At 40.4% G+C, this 22,760-nt stretch overlaps 1 protein-coding gene across 2 annotated transcripts in view; it reads left to right on the forward strand.

The window, feature by feature from the left end:
• Positions 1–22,728, forward strand: part of Tex28 (testis expressed 28) — a 52,170-nt gene extending 29,442 nt beyond the window's left edge. For both annotated transcript variants that reach the window (XM_042269226.2, XM_042269227.2), the window contains exons 3-9: positions 652–728; positions 2,906–2,933; positions 3,862–3,928; positions 6,575–6,674; positions 10,310–10,992; positions 21,148–21,283; positions 22,148–22,728. In XM_042269226.2, coding sequence (XP_042125160.1) covers positions 6,585–6,674; positions 10,310–10,992; positions 21,148–21,283; positions 22,148–22,504 — 1,266 coding nt within the window. In that variant the 5' untranslated portion in view covers positions 652–728; positions 2,906–2,933; positions 3,862–3,928; positions 6,575–6,584 and the 3' untranslated portion in view covers positions 22,505–22,728. The remainder of the gene's footprint in view (positions 1–651; positions 729–2,905; positions 2,934–3,861; positions 3,929–6,574; positions 6,675–10,309; positions 10,993–21,147; positions 21,284–22,147) is intronic.
• Positions 22,729–22,760: the final 32 nt, after the last annotated feature.

Genomic DNA, 22,760 nt, shown 5'->3' on the forward strand with positions numbered 1-22,760 from the left:
CACACACACACACACACACACACACACACACATCCCTCCACCACGCATGTATTCTTTTGTTGTTGCACATATAGTCTTCCACTGCATTGCACGTGTAGTCCACCGTTTTTGCACGTGTAGTCCACCGTTTTTGCACGTGCATCACTTCGTCAATGTATCCTTCCGCTTTCCACAGATGTGTAGGCTTTTCATTATACGTTTACCCCTTCACTACACGACTATGTGCTGCTTCTGTGTGGCCATTTCAAAAGAATTTTGAACATCTGTAACTTGCGTTTTCAGTTCTATACAGACTAATTCTATTTCTTTATATTTTTCTTTGTGTTATCAATTCCTCAAAGGGACTACCTCCATGTTCAGGTACAGTTTTCCTTTGGGGGCAATGAAAAAAAGTTCTGTAATTAGAGGATAATCATGTGTGACTGGACATGTAAAGAACATAGTGAACCTTGTGAAACTGAAGCTTGCAATTGAAAATAGATATAATTGTGAAGTTGATATTCACAATTTATTACCATATTAAAAAGTACACCCCCGAATTCCAAAGTTACCCTTCACAGGCAGCAGCCCAACTCCAGTAGGTTTCTAGCTGGTGAGGAGAGCTGGACTTCTTAAGACTTTAAGACACTTTTGAGCTATTTTTCTTTCTAGAACTTTCTGTCCAACAAGCCCGGAGTGACTGTTTAGTCCAAAGCTGGCCTGTAACTTGACTGCGGAGCCTGAATTGGGTGAGTTTCCATTATAGTAGAATGTATACACTTTTTCTTTGAACTTTTGGGCTATATCTTCCCATAAAGATGACACTGTTCATCTCAGAGACTTGGGATAACCTTTCACACCAGCACAGTACCCAGTGCTGTGCCGAGATTCAGTAACATGAGATTCCAAATGCAGTATCTTGACACAAAAATTAGGAGTTCCTGTGTAAATTGTCACCTGAGTGCCACTGGACTTTGCTGTTCTTGCTAGGTTAAAAGGTTCCTGCATTTAAATTTTCAGTAGATGCTGTCTGATTTAGCATAGTAAAGAATCTGAACTGATCCTATTTGCAGAGTATCTGAGTATTCCTTTCCTTACATTCTCATAACTAATAGATATTATTAGCACTTTTAATTTTTGGCAATCTGATGGATAAGTGAATGGTATTTAATTAATGCTTTGATTTACAAATTACTAATCACTTTATTTTTTTGGTATTTTCAAAATGTTTATGTTTTTATGTGTATGAATGTTTTGCCTGCATATATATATATATATATATATATATATATATATATATATATATATATATATATATATATATACCATGTATAAGCCTAGTGTCTAAAGAAGTCAATTTTGGATCCCCTGAAACAGAAATTACGAATGGTTGTGAGCCACCTTTTGGGTGCTGGGAATCCAACCAAGGTCCTCTGTAAGAGGAGCAACTGCTCTTAACCACTGAGCAATTTCTCCAGTCCCCTTCCTACCTTTTTTTTTGTAAAATATTTGTTGCTCATTCGAAGTTCAGCCTATCTGAAGTATGTGATACTATCCTTTGATATTTTTAGTAAGGTTGTTCTTCAATTACAAATTTGTATGATTTCCTTAAATATGATGCTAATTAGTCCTTTATTTCATATATTTAGTCTTTGTCCTTTAATCTATATCTGTTTTTAGTTTTTAATGGTAAGGTAGATATTTTATTTTTTTTTTAAAAAAAGTGAAACAAAACCTAAATTGTATCTTCCTTTTTTTCTTTCCATACAGTAGGTTATAAGAGTTTTTAAGGTAATAAAATATGTAAATCTTTTTTCATGGCATTTAGGCCTGAGCATTGCTTAGAAAGGTCTTTTCTATTAAAAGATTGTAAAAATGTTTATTACATACTTTAATTTTTCTTTAATTATCCATTTAATTAATTTATTTTATGTGTATGAGAGTTTTGCCTGCACGTATGTGTGTGCTCCACATATGTGTCTAGCACCCGAGGAGCTCAGAATAAGGGATCAGATCCCCTGGAACTGGAGTTACAGATGGCTGTGAGCCACCATGTTGGTGTTGAGAACTGAACCCAGGTCCTCTGTAAGAGCAAGCAACAAATGCTTTTAACTGCTAAGTGTCCCTCCAACCCTCCTTTTTTTTTTCCCCGAGACAGGGTTTCTCTGTGTAGCTTTGCGCCTTTCCTGGAACTCACTTGGTAGCCCAGGCTGGCCTTGAACTCACAGAGATCCACCTGGCTCTGCCTCCCGAGTGCTGGGATTAAAGGTGTGCGTCACCACCACCTGACCCCAACCCTCCTTTTTAAAGAGTGGTTGTGTTTCTTATGTTTAATTCTTTATTCTGTCTAGATTATATTATTGTACATAAAGTAAAGAAGCACTCTATTTTTGAGTAGTCTAAGACCCTAATTCAATTTTTCCTAAATTTTACTAGCTACTTTGCATTTTCTTTTTTAACCTTTAAAGTTAAGACTCACAAGATAGTCTCACTTGGCTTTTTTGTTCATTTGGTTGGCTTCCTTCCTTCCTTCCTTTCTTCCTTCCTTCCTTCCTTCCTTCCTTCCTTCCTTCCTTCCTTCCTTCCTTCCTTCCTTCCTTCCTTCCTTCCTTCTTTCTTTCTTTCTTTCTTTCTTTCTTTCTTTCTTTCTTTCTTTTTTTCTTTGAGATAGGGTTTCACTATGTGGCCCAGGCTGACCTTGAATTCTTTCTGCTGTCTTGCAAGTGATGGGATTGCAGGCATGTGCCACCATACGTGATACCATTTGATTTTTAACTGTCATTTCAAGGAATGTAGAAATTAGTATATATATGACTGGGATATTTATAATATTAAGTAATCTCCCCAAGATTGTGACATAAAGCTATTTATAATTACATTTTATTAACAGCCTATTTTATATTTTCTTTTTTTTGTGGTGATAAAGATCAAACATTAGTCCCCATAAATTCCAGGTAAGCCCTCTATTACTGAGATAAATTCCCATCTCTTAAAAAAATCATTTTTAGTGTGTAAGCATGTGTGTGTGTGTGTGTGTGTGTGTGTGTGTGTGTGTGTGGAATTGGCTCTCTTCTGCCTTTTTGCTGGTTTAGGGGATTGAGCTCACATCTGCTTTTTAAATAACAGAAGCAGGGACAGTTTATTAAGAGTAAGTATACTTCCAGGGGAGAGGAAGCAGGCCAGAGCAAAGAAACTTTCATTCCAAGAACTTTTACCCACCAAGGCATCTCTGCCTAATTTTTTTTTTTTACTTTCCTTCTTAATGATTTATTTTTATTTCATGTGCATTGGTGTTTTGCCTGAATGTATGAGGGTGTTGGATCCTCTGGAACTGGAGTTTTAGATGGTTGTGAGCTGCCATGTGGTGCTGGGAATTGAACCAAGGTGCTCTGGAAGAACAGCCAGTGCTTTTAACCACTGAGCCATCTCTCCAGCCTCCTTTCTTTTTTGTCTTATTTTGCTTTGTGTTTTGTTATTTTGCTTGTTTACATTTAGATTGAACTTTTCTTCTGCTGATTTGAGACAGGGTCTAATGTGGCCCAGGTGGCCTTAAGCTAGCTGAGGAGGAGGAGGTGGAGCTTGAAGTTTGCTCCTCCAGCTTCCTGTTTTTGGAGATGCTGGGATTAAGCAATGCTGGGATCTAACCCAGAGCCTTTGGTGTGCTAGATGGGCCCTCTGAACAAAATCCCCAGCACTTTTTTAGTTACTTATTTGTGTGTGTGTGTGTGTGTGTGTGTGTGTGTGTGTGTGTGTGTGTGTGTGTTATAGTATGTGTGGTGTATATACATATGTGTGTGCATACACCAGTGCACACATGCAAAGACCACAGGAGGCTGTCAAGTTTCCTGTTGAATCACTCTCTACCTTATTCTTTGATACCAGGCCTTTCACTGAACCTACACTGGTGCAATCCTCCTGTTTCCACTCTTCCACAGCACTGGGGTTACAGGTACAAGTATGGCTATTCCCAGTTTTTTACATAGCCACCGTGATCTGAAATCAGGTTTTCATGCTTTTGTAATTGTCCACTGAACCATCTCTCCAGTCCCTTTTAATTTTTTTACACCAACAATTTCCCTTTAATTTTGAGTTTTATATTGTGTCTATAAAATTCCCCCAGAAAAAGTTATAAACAAATTTTTATTCTCCATATATACAACTTGCTCCTTGAGAAATTATTTAGTTCCTTCATTTGTCAAAGGTATACATGAACTATTTTAAGCATAGGTAACAAAGTTTTCTATAAATGGTCAGATAGCATTTGTAGAAAATTTAGCAGCCTTAGGTGGTGGGGAAATTAATAAATGTGGCTCTGGGCAAATAATTTTTTTTAATGAATACCGATGTTTCTTTCTTGATTTTCTTTTCTTTGTATAACCCTGGCCACTCTGGAACTAGCTCTGTAGACCAGACTGGCCTGAAACTCAGATTTGCGTGTCTCTGCCTCATGAGTGCTGGGATTAAAAGCATGTGCTACCACTGCTCAGTTTGAATACTGAGGTTTTAATCTTGTGTAATTTTTATGTTCTGAATGGTCCCACTTTTTTCAAATCTTTAAAAGGTATAAATGTGTAAGAGCTAGTCAATAATAAGCCTGAACTAATAGCCAAGCAATTATAATTTAAAAAAAAAGGTATAAATATAAGCCTGGAATGGTGGTTCATGCCTTTAATCCCAGCATATGGGAGGCAGAGGCAGGCAGATCTCTGTAAATTCAAGGCCAGCCTGGTCTACACAGAGAGTTCTATGACTACATAGAAAGAACCTATCTCAAAAGAAAAAAAGATATAAATGTTTGAATGCCATTCAAAATCATGTAGTGGACCTATAGGTTAGATTTTGTCAATTCTTGGTGCTAGAGTTAAATATTTCTACTAAGCTTAGCAACTTTATTTTTAATTAAAGGAATATATAATTTAACATAAAAAATTAGCAATACCCAGACTCCAACTACACACTGTCCACTCTCCAGAATCAAACAATTTTTAACACTTTTGCTGTTTCACCTGGCATTTGCCTCCAGTTACCTAAACAATTTGATTACATAATCCAGTTCAATTGTCTTTTTGTATTTTAGGAACTGTTGTTGACTTCTTATAGGAAAGATGATGATGTAACTCTTTCACTTGCCTCCTTTCTAGACAACACACACTTCATATTTGGCCTTCCTTTCTGCACAGTGCACACTGATGATTTCAGGTGCATGATTTCTTGGGGTTTACACGGTCAAATCCTCAAATCCAAGGGAATACTAGTCACAAATGAATAATTAGTGTTATTTATTTATTTATTTTTCTTTTCCTTAGAGTCAATATTTATACTCCTTTCTGCTTGTTTTCTATTACCTGTATCGAGTTCAGCACTTCCACCAACTGTATATGTAAAAATCGTCTACCCATGTGTTAAAATATATCTGGCATTCTACTCACTTGATTCCCAGTAGTTCTCTGAAGGAACTTTGTGTGTATGTATGTGTGCAGGCTAGAAGTAGATGTCAGGATGTCTTCCTCTATCTCCACCTTACATTTTTATAATTTTTATTTAATGTTTATTTTATGTATATGCATGTTTTGCCTGCCTGTATGTATGTGTACCATATGCATGCCTGGTACCAGAGGAAGGCTGAAGAATGCGCCAGATCCCCTGGAACTAGAGTTATGGATATTTGTAAGCCACCATGTGGGTGCTAGGAACCGAACTCTGGTCCTCTGAAAGAGCAACAAATGCTTTTAAACATTGAACCATCTCTCTAGTCCTGCCAACCTTTCCTTTTTCCTTTCCTTTCCTTCTTCCTTTCATCTTGCCTTTCCTTTCCTTTCCTTTCTTTCTTTCTTTCTTTTTTTTTTTTGAGACAAGGTCTTTCACTGAACTCACCAATTCCAGTGAGCCACTGGTATTCTCCTGTTTCCAACCCCCAGCACTAGGATTACAGATTTTGGGAGATCCAAACTCAGGCCCTCAATTTACCCACTGAGCCATCTCCCCAACCCCAAACGAGCTTTTAGTTTGCTTTCCCAGGCTGCTGCCCAGTCATGAGCACAGGCTTTCCTTTTGTCATCTGAGAAATAAAAAATGATGTTTGCTTCTCTACTTCCTCTTTCCCCTCAACATCCCTCCATCCAGTACCCTGTTTCCTAAGTCCCTTGTTCATTGTGGTGGTCCTCTATATGTGTCATAAAAAAATCTGAAGAAAGATTATAGAGGAAGTAAACTATTTGAGTTCTTTCATGTCTGAAAATGTTTCACTGTACATTTACAGTTAGGATTTGGAATGTGAGCAGCAAGTTTTACCTCATATGAGGCCCTGGGTTCAATCCCTAGAATGAGAAAGGGTAGGAAGGAAAACAGAGGTAGGGGCGAGACAACAGAAAAGGAGGCAAAGGAAAAGGGAAGGAAGAAAAGGAAGGAAAAGGGAAAAGAAGAGAGTCCTTAATTTAGATAATGGCTTTGTTATAAAATAAATTCTAGGTTGGAAATCATTTATCTTTCAAGGTTTGAAGGCATTTCTTCATTGCCTTCTAGTTGTGCTGAGAAGTCTGAAGACATTCTAACTTCCAGTTCTTTGAATCTGACTTGATTTATTTTTCTCCAACAGTATATCTTCTATGGTATTGAAGATACTATTCAGCCATATTCTTGATTTTATTGATGCTATTAAGAAGTCAGATTGCAGTCTGAAAGTCATGGTTTTAAAGGTAATATGTTTTTTCCTCTCTAGCTTTAATATCTTATCTCTTGATACAGATCGATTTCTGAGTTTGTTTTTTTCTACTTGGAATTTATTAAGCTTTTTAATGTGTGGATTTGTGACCTTCATTAGTTCTAAAAAGTTCTTATGGATTATCTCTTTTTTTTTTTTTTTTTTTTTTTTTTGGTTTTTCGAGACAGGGTTTCTCTGTGTAGCTTTGCGCCTTTCCTGGAGCTCACTTGGTAGCCCAGGCTGGCCTCGAACTCACAGAGATCCGCCTGGCTCTGCCTCCCGAGTGCTGGGATTAAAGGCGTGCGCCACCACCGCCCGGCATTGGATTATCTCTTTAAATATTTATTCTACCTTCTCACTCTGGTACAGTGAGATTTTTGTTAGAACTCCTCATCCTGTCTTCTGTTTCTACTTTGAAAAGTTTCTATTTCTTTATACCTCTGTGCTGGATTTCAGATACTTTTTTTTTCTGAAACATGTTTTATTCTTTTATATATCTCAAGTCAATTATTTTTATCATTACTTAAGCCTTTTTATCCTCAGAACTTTATTTTTTTTTACAACACCATTCAGTTCCACATAATAGCCACAGATTCCCCTGCTCTCCCCCTCCCGCCCCCTCCTCCTCCCCCCAGCCCACCCCCATTCCCACCTCCTCCAGATCAAGGTCTCCCCCGAGGACTGGGATTGACCTGATAGACTCAGTCCAGGCAGGTCCAGTCCCCCCCTCCCACACTGAGCCAAGCGTCCCTGCATAAGTCCCAGGATTCAAACAGCCAACTCATGCAATGAGCCCAGGACCCGGCACCACCGCACAGCTGCCTCCCAAACAGATCAAGCCAAATGACTGTCTCACCCATTCAGAGGGCCTGATCCAGTTGGGGGCCCCTCAGCCTTTGGTTCATAGTTCATGTGCTTCCATTCATTTGGTTATTTGTCCCTGTGTTTTATCCAACCTTGGCTTCAACAATTCTTGCTCATATAAACCCTCCTCTTTCTCACTAATTAGACTCCCAGTGCTCCACCAGGGGCCCAGCCATGGATGTCTGCATCCAGATTCCTCAGTCCTTGGATGGGGTTTATGGCACAACTATTAGGGTGTTTGGCCATCCCATCACTAGAGTAGGTCAGTCCCGGCTGTCTCTCAACCATTGCCAGCAGTCTTTTGCGGGGGTATCTTTGTGGATCTCCGTGGGCCTCCCTAGCTCTCTGCTTCCTCCCCTTCTCATGTGGTCTTCATTTACCATGGTCTCCTATTCCTTGTTCTCCCTGTCTTTTCTTGATCCAGCTAGGATCTCCCACTCTCTTTCCCTCGACCGTCGTCCTTCATTGCTCCCACTCATGACCAGGCTGTTCATGTAGATCTCATCCATTTCTCCGTGTCTTTTTTGGGATCCTGTTTTCCTGACTTCAAGCTTTACTATAGAGCTACAGTAATAAAAACAGCTTGGTATTGGCATAAAAACCGACATGTGGACCAATGGAATCGAATTGAAGACCCTGACATTAACCCACACACCTATGAACATATCATTTTTGACAAAGAAGCCAAAAGTGTACAATGGAAAAAAAGAAAGCATCTTCAACAAATGGTGCTGGCATAACTGGATATCAACGTGTAGAAGGCTGCAAATAGATCCATATCTGTCACCGTTCACAAAACTTAAGTCCAAGTGGATCAAAGACCTCAACATAAATCCAGCTACTCTGAACCTGCTAGAAGAGAAAGTAGGAAGTAGTCTTGAACACATTGGCATAGGAGATCACATCCTAAATATAACACCAGTAGCGCAGACACTGAGACAAACATTCAGATACTTTTTTTCAGCTCTTTTTTACTATTTACTAGCTTTATCTAATCATATAAAATCTGCTACTACATCCGTATATTGAACACTTAAAACATTTTTAAAATTGCAGAGTCATATGCTCATAATGGTGCAGGAACTATAGACATATATCTTAAGAAATAATAATAAGTAACTGCTATTCCAGACCAAGCACCACAGTCTCTACCTCCCTTACAGTCACAACCCCCTTCAGGGAAATCTTCCCCCTGATGCTTATACTACACATGACTAGGCTTTGCCTTTATAGTTTGTCACCCATGTAGACATCCCTATACAATATTACTGCATTTTGCGTGCTCTTAAAATTTATCCAAACAAAAACCAGGTACAATGTGACGTTTTCTGTTCAACATTATACTTGTAAGATTCCTTCATATTTTTTTTTTTTGGTTTTTCAAGACAGGGTTTCTCTGTGTAGCTTTGCGCCTTTCCTGGGACTCACTTGGTAGCCCAGGCTGGCCTCGAACTCACAGAGATCCGCCTGGCTCTGCCTCCTGAGTGCTGGGATTAAAGGCGTGCGCCACCACCGCCCGGCTCCTTCATATTTGTTTCTTTCTTTCTTTCTTTTTAAGATTTATTTATTATGTTTACAGTGTTCTGCCTACATACTAGAAGAGGGCATCAGATTTCATTATGGATGGTTATGAGCCACCATGTGGGCGCTGGGAATTGAACTCAGGACCTCTGGAAGAGCAATCAGTGCTCTTAACCGCTGAGCCACCTCTCCAGCCCCCTCCTTCATATTTCTTAAGGATGTAGTTTATTTCCTTTGTGTAGTGCTCTCATTTGATTCCCTGCCTACTTTGTCTCATTAATGCTCAGGAAATAATGTATGGGACAAATGATTTCATGAATGGATAAACCTGTTAGCATAGAAATTTCTCTACCTATCATCTCCCCAGAAGTAGCAACACAGCATCTGCTTCCATCAGTCACTGGATGAGATTTCTAGCACGACAGTTAGGGTGTTTGGCCATCCCATCACCAGAGTAGGTCAGTTCGGGCTTTCTCTCACCCATTGCCAGTAGTCTATTGTGGAGGTATCTTTGTGGATTTCTGGGGACCTCTCTAGCACTCTGCTTCTTCCTATTCCCCTGGGGTCTTCATTTATCATGGTCTCTTTTTCCTTGTTCTCCCTCTCTGTTCTTGATCCAGCTGGGATCTCCTGCTCCCCTAAGCCTTTCCCCTGACCCTTGCCCTGATTACCCCTCCCCTCACCCCTCTTTTGCTCATGTAGATCTCATCCATTTCTCTGTCATTGGGCCATCCCTGTGTCTTTCTTAGGGTCCTCTTTACTAGCTAGCCTCCCTGGAGCTGTGGATTGCAGTCTGGTTATCCTTTGCTTTACATCTAGTATCCACTTATGAGTGAGTTCATACCATGTTTGTCTTTCACAGGAAGCCATATGGATTAATTGGAATAAGTTTACTGCTACTTTGTAAGAATAGCCCCTAATAAGTGAGAAACATAACTGATAGTTCTTGGAAGAATTAATAAGAAGTTCAAGGCCAGGTGAAGCAGATGTAGAGGGCAGATTATACCCATCTGAGATTTGTAGTAGGGTACCAGCAAGGAGTTAGGTATTGAAAAGTAAGGAGTTAGGGGCCTAGAAAATGAACTCCACCTCCCCACAGTCTATGTTGGGCCTATCTTCAATACACAAACCTTGTATTTTGTGTACACTGTCTATGCACACATGTATTTTTCTGAAGTGAATTCATACTCTTCTATTTGAAGCTCACAGAGCACCTGTTGAATGTTTTGTTGTTTCCCAATGCAGGTGGAAAGCACCAAGAGCTCAAGTGCAACCCTCCCCACCAACGTGCCCTCCTACAGGTCCCTGTCCTCCCATGAGGATTGCCCTAGCAGCCACACCAGCTTCTCAGATGGCGAGCTTGCCCGGAACGTGAGGGAAGGTGTCAAACATCGAATCTTCTACCTCTCAGAGCAGCTGAGAGTGGAGAAGGCCAGTAGGGATGAGAATACCATGAGCTACCTCAAGCTGGTATCCAAAGCTGACCGACACCAGGCTCCACATATCCGACAGGCCTTTGAGAGGGTGAACCAGCGCACCTCTGCCACTATTGCTCACATAGAACGAAAGCTCTATCAGTGTCACCTGCAGCTGAAGGAGCTGGAAGAGGGCTGCAGCCCTACAAGCTCAGTGCTGAAAGTGGGCAGTGGCATGGACAGCCATAAGCCAGGTGGGGAAGATAGCTTACCCATCAACATAGCTAGGCCCTACACTCTGGAAGGTCACTTGTCAGTCTTGCAACAGAGGAAATTCTCAGACAAAAAGTATGTGGCCCAGCAACAAAAGCTGCTGTTGCAGAAGATGAAGGAAGAACTGACAGAAGCCAAGAAGGTTCATGCTGGCCTTCAGGTCTCTCATCAAAGCCTCAAGGAAAGACATGTGACTGATGTGCGGGAGATACTCGAGTCCCTCCAGGAAAAGAAAACCAGGTGAGGAAAGCCCCTTTTTACACCTTGGCTCCCAAGACAAGAAGCAGTCAAGAGATAATTTAAGATCCACCTATGAAGGGTTGAGAAGGAGCCAGGAACAGAGTCAGAGTGAGGGCAGGTGAGAAGAGCAGGTCTGTGCTTCTCTTTGGTGGCTGTTACCTCCAGTAGAATGAGTGTTTTTTTTTTTCCCTGCTGCCTCACACCAACCTTTACCCCTTTCTGGTTAAATAAGCTGTAGCAATGGAACAATAGAGGCATCCAGGTGCAATGGGATCCTGGAGACTGCTAGCATTAGAAAGGCAATGTCCCCTAGGTCCCATTTGCTAGGAAAGTTTGTCTGGACTCAAGTCCAAACTGGAGTACAATGTCAGGCACTGGATGTATTGAATATTCAGTTTGAAAGTAATTACCTTTTGTGAGTGCTTTGTCTTCAGTATGCTGTGGCTTGAATTCATTTTTTCCTCTAAGACAAAAACAGGGGTCCAACAACTTGAAAAGAGGCAAGCTAGGCATTCGCTGTGTAGTGATTTCAAGGCCAGCCTTCAATACACAGTGAGACCCTGTCTCAAAACAACAACAAACAACAAAACATAAATCTAGTCTCTCAATGGATCCGTTCCACTCCCGTTGCACTCCTTCTCTGGTTCCCCACCAGCCTTGGGTACCTTGATCACTCTTATGTCACAGTCAGCATAGTCAATGATAAATTAATACAAATACACTCAACAGCCTAGGAAAAGAAGGAGGGGTTACTTTAGTAATCCAAGAGTCTTAGCATATTCATGAAAATAAGGACTCTGCAGTCATTTTAGTACCTATACATGCAAGGAAGAAAACGCAAATGGGAACCATTGTCTTGGGTTTTCCCAGGGATTCCTAGGGGCATTCGTGCATTTTAAGAATCTGTAAGGAGACATTAGTGAGCATCATAAAGAAGCCTATCATTAAGTGAGCTAGCCACTGAGAAATACAGGTTTCACTACTGTTATTATTTTCATTGTGTATATTCATAGACAATTTTGTTTCTACTTTCATTTCACATATACATACATGATTTTATGCATTTTTAGGTTTTATTTTTTATTTTTATTTTCTTTGGCTTTTTGAGACAGGGTTTCTCTGTGTAGCCCTGGCTGTCCTGTAACTCAATCTGTAGCCCAGGCTGGCCTTGAACTCACAGAGATCTGCCTGCCTCTGCCTCCCGAGTGCTGGGATTAAAGGTGTGCACCAACTACAGTCCTGTTTTTAGTTTTTTAGGTTTTTGTTTGTTTGTTTGTTAAAAACAAACAAAAAACAAAAAAACAAAAACCTCCTTACTGATGATCCCGGTAGTAGCTGGGACTAGTTTCCATTCCAACCAGCAGTATAAAAAGGAGTCCTTTTTATTCACATCCTGACCAGCATTTGTTGTTTGTTTTGTCTTTCTGACAGCCATTCGAGAGTTGCAGTGTACTTCTGATTTGCATTGAGGAGGAACATTTTTTATATGCTTGTTGGCAGTTTATGTTTCATCTTTTGAGAACCATCTGTTAATTTCATTAACCAATTTATTGAATTGTTTTTATTTTAATGTTTTACATTTATGCATTGTGTATGTGTGTGTGTGCATGTGTGTACAGCATACATGTGGAGGTCAGAGGACAATTTGCAAGAGTTGGTTCTCCCCTTTCACCATGTAGGTCCCAGAGATCCAACAGGAAAGTGCTTGCTAACCAGACACAAAAGAAAGAAAGATTTCTTTTTACGTTTTAAAAAAAATTCATTGTAGGCTGGACAGTGGTGGTGCATACCTTTAATTCTAGCACTTGGGAGGCAAAGGCAGACAGATCTCTGTGAGTTAGAGGCCAGCCTGGTCTACAGAGCTAGTTCCAGGATAGCCAGAGCTACACAATTAAACCCTGTCTCAAAAAAACAAAACAAAACAAAAATCATTGTATATTGCAGATTATTTTTTCTTTTTCCAGAAAGGGTTTCTCTGTGCAGCTTTGTGCCTTTCCTGGAATTCCCTTTAGCCCAGGCTGGCCTCGAACTCACAGAGATCCGCCTGCCTCTGCCTCCCGAGCTCTGGGATTAAAGGTGTGCGCCACCACTGCCCTGAGTATATTGCAGATATTAATCTTCTGTCAGATGTATATCTAGCAAAGATCTCCCATTCTATAGGCTATCTCTTCATTCAATTACTCTTTCATTTTTTATGTCTTATTTAAATTTATTCTGATTATGAGATTATATTCTGAAAATAATTACCTAACAATTTTTGTAGTTTTTTTTATTAAGAAATTTTCTATTCATTTTACATATCAATCACAGATTCCCTTGTCTTCCCTCCTCCCACTCCCCAGCATTACCCCCCAACCCACCCTCCTTTCCCGCCTCCTCCAAGGCAGGGTCTCCCATGGGGAGTCAGTCTAGCCTGGTAGATTCAGTTGAGGCAGGAGGAGACAATTACTCTTTCTTTTGCTGTATAGAAGCTTTTTAATTTTAAGAAGTCCCATTTGTCAGTTGTTTACATTGTTTATTATTTACAGAGGTATTACGGTCTTATTCAGAAAAACCTTGACTATGCTTATATCTTAAAGCATTTTCTTTACCCTTTCCTTTTGTAGTTTCAAGTCTTACATTGTGACTTTTGATCCACTTAAGATTGATTTTTTTTAACTGGGTGAGAGATAAGAACCTAGTTTCATTATACTAATTTTCACAACACCATTTGTTGAAGAGGTTCTTTTCTTCTTTTCTCTAACATATATATTTTGCATTTTTGTCGAAAATCAGATGTCTATAACTGCATGCATTTTTATCTGGGTCTTTTATCCTATTCCATTGATCTACATATCTGTTCTGTGTGGGTACCATGCTTTTTTTTTTAACTATAGCTCTGTAGTGCATGAATTATAATCAAGTGTGGTGATACCTTTGACATTATTCTTTTTGATCAAGATTGCTTTGGCTATGTGGGGTCTTTCATACTTTCATATAAATGATGACATTGTTTATTTTATGGGCTAGCGAGATGGCTCAGTGGGTAAAGTACTGTTCAAGTATGAAGGCCTAAGTTCAGGCCTTCAGCACTCAGATAAAAATCCGGGAATGGTGGTGCACTCCTGTAACCCCAGTATTGGGGGAACAGAGATAGAAGAATCACTAGGGATTGGTGGCCAGGTAGTGTTACAAAATCAATGAATTCTAGGTTCAGTGACAGATCCTCTGTTCTAATTTATTTTCTGTTGCTATAAAAAAAAAAACTCCGTCAGGAGAAAACAAAAACAATAAAACAAAAATCAAGACAAACAAACAAACAAACAAAAAACTGAAAAAAACTCACTCTGACCAAAACTACCCTAGAGGAAGAAAGAATTTATTTGTCTTACATTTCTAGGTCACACACAGTCTGTCAATGAGTCAGGGCAGGAACTCAAACAGGAGTTTAATGCAGAAACCATGAAAGAAGGTTGCTCATTGGGTTGCTTGAAAAATTATGCTCCACTAGCTTTCTTTTTCTTTTATGTGTATGGATGTTTTGCCTGCATGTATGTCTGTGCACCACATGTATACAGTGGGCATGGAGGCTAGAAGAGGGCATCAGATCCCCTGGAACTAGGTTGTTAACCACCATGTGGGTACTGGCAATCTGGACATGGATCCTCTTAACAATTGAAGCAGCCCCTACTAAGATTTTTAAAATTGAAAGTCCTGTAACATTTAACAAAGTTAAATCTGTACTCAAAAGGAGCTATTGTAATTTTTTCTTTTTACTGACAGGATTTTATGTATCTAAGACTTGTATGTAGCTGAAGATGATCTTGAGTTCCTGATCCTCCACCACTACCTCTTAAGTGCTGAGATTATACTACATGCAGCTACAGCTACTGGAATGTTTATCATTGTAGTTGTTTTACCCCTTCTAATTTTGTTTTAAGGTATCTGTTAAGAGTGGCCCTAAGCCAGGTGTGGTTGTACACATCTGTAATCCTAGAACTCAGGTACAAGCAAGATAATCACTATGACTTTGAAACCAGCTGGGCAACTCAAAATGAAACAAAACAAAAACAAGAGTGGACATAAGCTAAAATAGTCACTCTCTAGGAGATGTTAGAGTTCTTGTGTTAGGGAATTCCTAAGAAGAAGATGAAACTAAAATCTAGCAGGAAACAGAAGAGATTGATTACTCATAGGTGAGGTGACTGGAAGTAGCAGGGACCCTTAGACCTCTCTGTCACTGTAAGATTGGTACTATCCATGGCCTCTACATACAAGATAGGCAATAGCACCCTGCCTACCTTGGTTTCCTTTTGTTGCCATCACATAATACTCCAACTTGGTGGCTTGAAATAACCTGAATTTATTCTCTCACAGTTTTAGAGGCTAGACATCTAAAACTAGTTTTACTAGGCAAGGTTGCACTGCCTTCTCTGGTTCCTGATGGCTGCTACATACCTTAATTTATGGCCACATCTTCAAGACTGGAATCTTCAAATGACTCTTCATTTCTCTATTTTTCCTCTCCACTCCTCTGCCCTCCTCTATTTTCATTTCTTGTTCCCTTGTTTTGACTTTTTGACATGGTCTCACATCTCTCAGACTGGCCTTGAACTTGCTATGTAGCTGAGGATGACCCTGAACTTCTGGTCCTTCTGCCTCCACTTGCCAATTTTGGGAATTGAGGAGCATACCACTACACATGGCCCTTCAAAGTTCTTGTTTCTTTGTCTTCACAAAGCCTTCTCTATCTGCATAAGACTGAATGAGGACTAGAGCTGTAGCTTTATGGTAAAGCACTTGCCTATCACATATAATCCCTGGGCTCCATCCCCAACACTACACACAAAGAAAAATAATACTTGTGATCACATTAGGGCCCACCAGCATAATCTCCATATCTCAATATCCTTAACTATATCATTTCTAGAATGACTCTTTTGGGAATTAAGACATGGCTATTGTTTAGGGAAGCATTTTTAGCCTACCAGTTCTCCTCAGTTTGTGACAAGTAAAGAAGTCTCCAGACATTTCCAAATATTGCATGGGGAACAAATTGCCCCTGAAAATCATTACTCTAAGTACATGAGAACAGTGGGTGTAACTTAACATTTCTATCTCTAGTTATTGGTGATGTTGAGCCCTTTTCATCTGCTTATGGCCATTTGTATACTTTTCATCAAATTTTATTTAAGTCTTTAGCTTGTTTTCAGACTGTATAGTTTTGTCTTTCTTTTGTTGCATTAATAAGAGTTCTTTATATCTTTTTTTTAAAAATACTAATCCTGTCAGATAGGTGATTTGAGATCCCCAATCACTCAGGAGAGAATCCTGGATTTAGATCAGGCCTAGCATCCTCTCTGCTAGAGCTGAAGAGCTTTAGTCAAAAATGAAATAGCAATACTCATACTCATTTCCAAGCCTGTGAAATTGAATTAATTTGGTAATTCCACTGTCGGGCTTGTTGTGAGAATCAACTTGGTCAATGTTTGAGTTCAGACCCCAAGTGAATGCTCACAAACTGGAATTAATAGTCTCTGCTTTCTCTCTGCAAACTAAGGTCTTGCAAGATTGTAGAAAAATCAGCAGAATACCCCAGCATGAAGAGCTGGCCAGGCTGATGGCCTGACCTTGCCTTCTTATTTCCTTCAGGCAATTTCTCCTGGATTCCTCATGCTGTCTCCTCTCCACCAGCATCACATTGCCCACACTACTCCCATGATTCTGGCTCTCTGTCATATTTTAGCATATTTTCTGTATTGAGAACATCATTCTTGCTTTATATTCCTAGCTGTATTCACAGATGATGGCACTCATGAACATTTTTCATGGGCCATCTTGCACATGAGTTCCTACCAGAGTGAAAATGTCCTGAAGTGAATATTCTATGTTTCTGTGCTTCTTTTCCTTCTACATTCCAGGACTTTGGAAGCTTCCAATCTCTAAGTCCTCTGTCCCAGGAATATTCTGGTATGATTTCCTTTGAGACAAGGTTCAGAAATCAAAAGTTATGTATAAGAGAGCCTTTTTAGTCGCTAAGATCACTTTGCCCCAGTGATATAATATAGGGCTGACTTCTCAAGGAATCTGCTTAGGCTTCTATTGTGTTCTCAGACTATGTTGGTCAGAGGGCTAAAGAGTTGTCATTTCTTTTTATTTATTTATTTTTATTATTAATTATTTATTTTACATCCCAACTGCAGCAACCCCTCTCTCCTCTCCTTCCACTCCATCCTCCTTCCTCCCTTCCATGCCCCCACCCCTCCTCCATAATCTCCCAGAAAGGGGCAGGCCTCCCATGGGCTTCAGCAAAGTGTGGCATGTCAGGCTGTCATAAGACCAAGCACCTCCCCTTCTCTGGGAAGGGGAAATAGAGGAGATTTCCTGGTTGGACTGGGGGTGGGTAGGCATGGGAACTTGAGGGATCGGGTTGGGGAGTGGGCAGAAGGGGTACAGTGCTGAGAGATATGACTGGAAAGGGGGGCTTTATGGAGTTGGGTAGAAGAATTGTCACTTCTGTTGGATTTCATTTCATTCAAGTAGGACGCTCAGGCTTCTGCGTCTTGCCAGCCAGAGACAGAATATTTTTAAAAAGATTTACTTATTTTTATTTTATGTGTATGAATGTTTTGCCTGCATGTGTATAAGTACACTGAATGTGTGCCTGGTACCTGTGGAGGCCAGAAAAGAGGGTATATCCCCTGGAACTAGAGTTGTGGACAGTTGTGAGTTGCCTTGTGGATGCTGGGAACAGAATCCAGGTCCTCTGCAAAAGCAGCAAGTACTTTTAACCATTGAGCCATTTCTTCCGCTCCTCTATATGTTTTCTTTGAACAGTTTTTGGGTTTTGGGTCTTATATTAAGGTCTTTGATTTATTTTGAGTTTTTCTTACTTTATTTACTACTGTCATATTGTGTATAATGGGGGGGGGCACATGTGAGGAGTTCAGAAGACAGCTCTATGGACTCAGTTTTCTCCCTTCACCTCTGTGTGTGTCCTCAGATTAATCAAGATCATCCCATCGCTTAAACCAATTGTTTGTTAAAAATAGCAGTGAAGAGTACAACAGTGTGGGTAAGGGGCACTATTTTCTTTAGATCTCTATAAACCACAATCATTCTCCATGAATTGTCTGGCTTCCTCATCCTGGAGTGCTGCCAAGGGGTTGATTTACTAGTTACTTATTCTGTTGTGGTGATTAAAAAAAATTGTAAACACGCATTTCCTGTCCTGACCATCCAGTCCCAAATAACCGACTTAGAGGCTGAATATGAATTATAAATGCTCAGCTGATAGCTCAGGCTTGTTACTAGCTAACTCTTACACTAAAATTAACCTATTTCTATAAATCTATGTATTACCATGTGGTTCGTGGCTTTACCTGTCCTCTAGCATGTCTTGAAACTGGACGGCTGGCTGGCATCTTTCCTGACTCTGCCCTCCTTCTTCCCATCATTCTCAGTTTGGCTTTCCCACCTAACTTCCTGTCCAGCTACTGGCCTGTCTGTTTTTTTGTTGTTTTTCATTTTTGTTTTTTTGAGATAGGGTTTCTCTATGTGGCTTTTGGAGCTTGTCCTGGAACTCACTCTGTAGCCCAGGCTGGCCTTGAACTCACAGAGATCCGCCTGCTTCTGCCTCCCGAGTGCTGGAATTTAAGGCGCGTGCCACCACTGCCCAGCCGGCCTGAGAGCAATATATATTCATAGTGTACAGAAGGATTATTCCACAGCAAAAAAATCCTGACAAACTCAATGGAGAAAGATCTTATTTTAGCTCACAGTTTGAGGGTAAAGTTCATTATTTCGGGAAACTCATGGCAGAAGGAGCTTAAAGTCACCTGCAGTTAGGAGGCAAAGAATGATGAATGTGCATGCTCGGTTCTCTTTCTTCTTTTAATAGTTGTTGTTACATTTATTTGTTTATGTATGTATATAGGTGTATGTAGAAGTCATAGGAAAACTTTCAGGAATCACTTCTGTCCTACCATGAGGAATTGAACTTGGGTGGTCAGACTTGGTAGCAATTGTCTTTACCTGCAAGAGTCATTTTATTTCTAAAGGATATCTTTGCTGGGCATAGAATTCTGGATTAGCATTTATTTCTTTGAAATACTATGCATTTGGAAAACAATCAATTCTGGCTTCTCTTATTTGTGTTGAAATGGCTGTGTTAATACCACTAAATGAGAGTAAAGACCATTGACAAAAATTTTTGGTCAAATTAAATAACCTTTATTTTCTGTTAGGGCTACTTTCCTAAAGCAACAGTTAAGAGAATAGCATTGAACATAGGAGGAAATGGGGCTTATAAGTTCAAAAACTTTAAGGCTAGGGAGTTTCCAAAGGTTTTTGGTCACAGGAACTTGTCAGAACATCTCAAAATTATACGGCAGAACATCTTACCAGGGAGGAATTCAGAGTATGGTCAGGGTATAGGGTGTGGAACATGTCAAATTCCAGAAAATGGGTCAAGACAGGGTCAAACTTAAATTTTACAGAAAACAGGGATGAACTTATTTTGACCTTGTAATAAGATGGCTTCTAATCTTAAGATAGAGCCAGGCTGGTCCACCAGCTGCTGCTGTTTTGATGGTGATGCTTTGAATATGATTATTTTTATTTTCCTCTGGCTCTTTTTTTGAGTTTATAGGGTTTTGTTTAGAAATAGGCTTTCTCTTTGTAGCCTTGACTATCTTGGAACTTGCTCTGTTTTGGTGTTCAAAGGTTTCACTGTGATGATGCTGTGTGTAATTTTACTCACTTTCAGCCCTGCTTTTTAAATGCTGTTCTTTCTTTGAATCCCTTGGTTTTATTCTTGTTCTTTTGCTGATTTCTCCTACTTTATATGACCTTTACAAGTGGGAATGTGTCACCCAAGTTCTGCAGCTCATTCTTCCTCACACTGCCTCAAGATGTTGCTAGCTTTGCTTCACGAAACTCTGGATTTCTCAAAGAAAGCACAGTAGGCACCAGTTGATGATTGGAACATTTAAGACTATAATGAGGGTGGAGAGAGAATGGAGAAGGTTGAATTGATTTATCTGCTGCCAGTTGACATGGAACCCCTTTATGGGGTAAGTAGAGGTAGCACAGTCTGGCAGAGGCATTATTCAGAGCCAGATGGAGCTGAAAGGGCAAGAATCCCATTAGACAATTTGGACTCTCAGGCCCCAGTGGCTTTGACCTCTACTCCATTCCAGTCAGCTAGTTACACCACTGTCTAATCTCCATTTTTATCATCCTTGAAAAAATAAACCCTATTAGCAGTCACTCCTTGTCACCCCGATTCTCAGCCCCTGGCATCCACTCATCTGTTCGTGTTTATGGACATTGCATACAAATGGAATTTTACTCAGTGTGGTCTTTTGTGACTTTCCATGCTCTATAATGGAGATATATTTGTGGAGTAACTACTGCAACCTTAACACTGCTCCTGGGAATGTTTGGGGGATTTGATAGCATGTACAGATAGCTTAAATTTTCTTTTTGGGCCGGTGGTGGCACACACCTTTAATCCCAGCACTCGGGAGGCAGAGCCAGGCGTATCTCTGTGAGTTCGAGGCCAGCCTGGACTACAAAGCGAGTTCCAGGAAAGGCACAAAGCTACACAGAGAAAACCTATCTCGAAAAACCAAAAGAAAAAAAGAAAAGAAAAAAATGGGTTGGGTAGAGTGCTTGCCTAGCAAGCACAAGGCCCTGGGTTCAGTCCTCAGCTTCAAAAACCATACATACATACATACATACATACATACATACATACATAAATTTTCTTTTTGCCGGGCAGTGGTGGTGCATGCCTTTTGATCTCAGCACTCAGGAGGCAGAGCCAGGCAGATCTCTGTGAGTTTGAGGTCAGCCTGGTCTACAGAGTGAGATCCAGGACAGGAACCAAAACTACACAGAGAAACCCTGTCTCGAAAAACCAAAAAAAAAAAAATTTTTTTTCTACACTTTTTAGTCTTATGGCACATTTGGTAAGACTTTTACTAGACAGTAGTTGTAAATAATGTCTATCAGTGTAAGTATTCCCAAGCAGAGGTAGAGGAGGCAGCCTAAATTGACTAAATTCTAGTGGGGGGTGTGGTAGGGGTGGGGGTAGTAAATCTAGCTGCAAGGTGCTAGCATGAGCTCTGAGTAAGCTACAGATGGAATATTACTTTCCTTCTTGCTTTCTAGACAATCACTGATGGAAGAACAGGTGAATGATCACTTGCAGAGATACCTGGATGAGATTTGCCACCTCAAACAGCATTTGGCATGCACTGAAGAGAAAATGGCCTATTTGTCCTATGAAAGAGCCAAGGAAATATGGGTGAGGGCCTCAGGGAGAAAGGGCTGGGGGTGGGGGGTGATGAGTGAATCTATCTGTATGCTCCCAAGCCAAGGCAAGAGAAGATCTTGTAGCTGTGACTACCTGGTGGTGCTTTAGAACCAACAGTGTTTACCTTGCATGTCTGTGTAAGCTCCACTCCTTACCAAGCTGCTTTGTGAACTTTGGACTGTGCTTCTCATCCTGTCAAGGCAATCATTGAGCCATAAACTGGAGTCTGTGAGCTACAGACCAGGGAGGGGTAAAGCCTGACAAGCCCAAGGGATGCTGAAGTGTTTGCATTGCTAGTAGAGGGAAAGCTTCTGGGAACCCTTTCTTTGGGTCTACCTTCCTGCCCCTTAGTCCTTGCCACACTCAAAGCTCCTACTCCTGTCCCTGATTATTCCTTTCCCACCTAGGTCCTCAGTTTCAGCAGTAGATAAGGACCAGGACCCATTAGCCCAGCACTGTACAACAACTGTCTTGTCTCCACTGTGCATGTCCTAGAAGTTCTCCCTATCTCTCCTAAGAGATTGAACTCATCAGGTGTGATGACACAGGCCTTTAATCCCAGGACTTGGGAGGAAGAGGCAAGCAGATCTCTAAGTTTGAGAACAGCCTTGTCTTCATAGCAAGTTTCAGGTCAGCTGGAACTATACAATGAAATCTTGTCTCAAATAAACAAACACATAAATAAATAAATAAATAAATAAATAAATAAATAAATAAATAAATAAATAAATAAATAAATAAAACTTTTTTATTTCAACAGTATTTCTTGAACACCCCTAGGCAAATAAATTACTAAATTAGATAAACACATTTCTGTTATGACATCTGGTGAGTATATGTGTTTGTTACCTACAGGATGTAATGGAGACGTTCAAGAGCAGAATAGCCAAGCTAGAAACTCTACAGCAAGCTACCCAACTGGAGATGATGGCCAGCATCAGAACCCGTCCCAAGGACTTTTTGTTCAGATTCATAAGCCTGCTTCTTACACTGACCACTATCCTCTTGGTCTTGGTCTCTACCTTGTGTTCTTGCCCCTTGCCCCTGCTCAACTCACGCCTGCGCACATTCACTATATTTGTGTTGATTGGCCTTGGAATTTTGGCCTGGCAGAAGCGGCATATCATCTCCATCATGGACTGGCAGGCCTGGGTTCCCTTTAAGTGGAGACCAGACTTCAAGGATGCTAAGCCTCTATTAGATGGACACTGAAGGACAAGGAGTCTCAACCACTTGAATTTGTCTTTCCAGATGTTGAGGGCATCCAGTAAGCCTTCCCTAGAGAGTTACTTTGTTGTCCTCATTTTCTTAATTCTGTAACCACCAGCCTAGTGAGATATATGCAGATGCCAACTTGCCTTCTCCTTCCAATTTTCCATGATCTTTTCATAACATCTATAGACATGGGGATTGGATTAAAAACGAAAGAAACCATATGTTCTGGTCTCTTTGTCTACATTGTACTCTT

This window comes from Peromyscus maniculatus, chromosome X (genome assembly GCF_049852395.1).
Source record: "Peromyscus maniculatus bairdii isolate BWxNUB_F1_BW_parent chromosome X, HU_Pman_BW_mat_3.1, whole genome shotgun sequence".
Taxonomy (NCBI): Eukaryota; Metazoa; Chordata; class Mammalia; order Rodentia; family Cricetidae; genus Peromyscus; species Peromyscus maniculatus.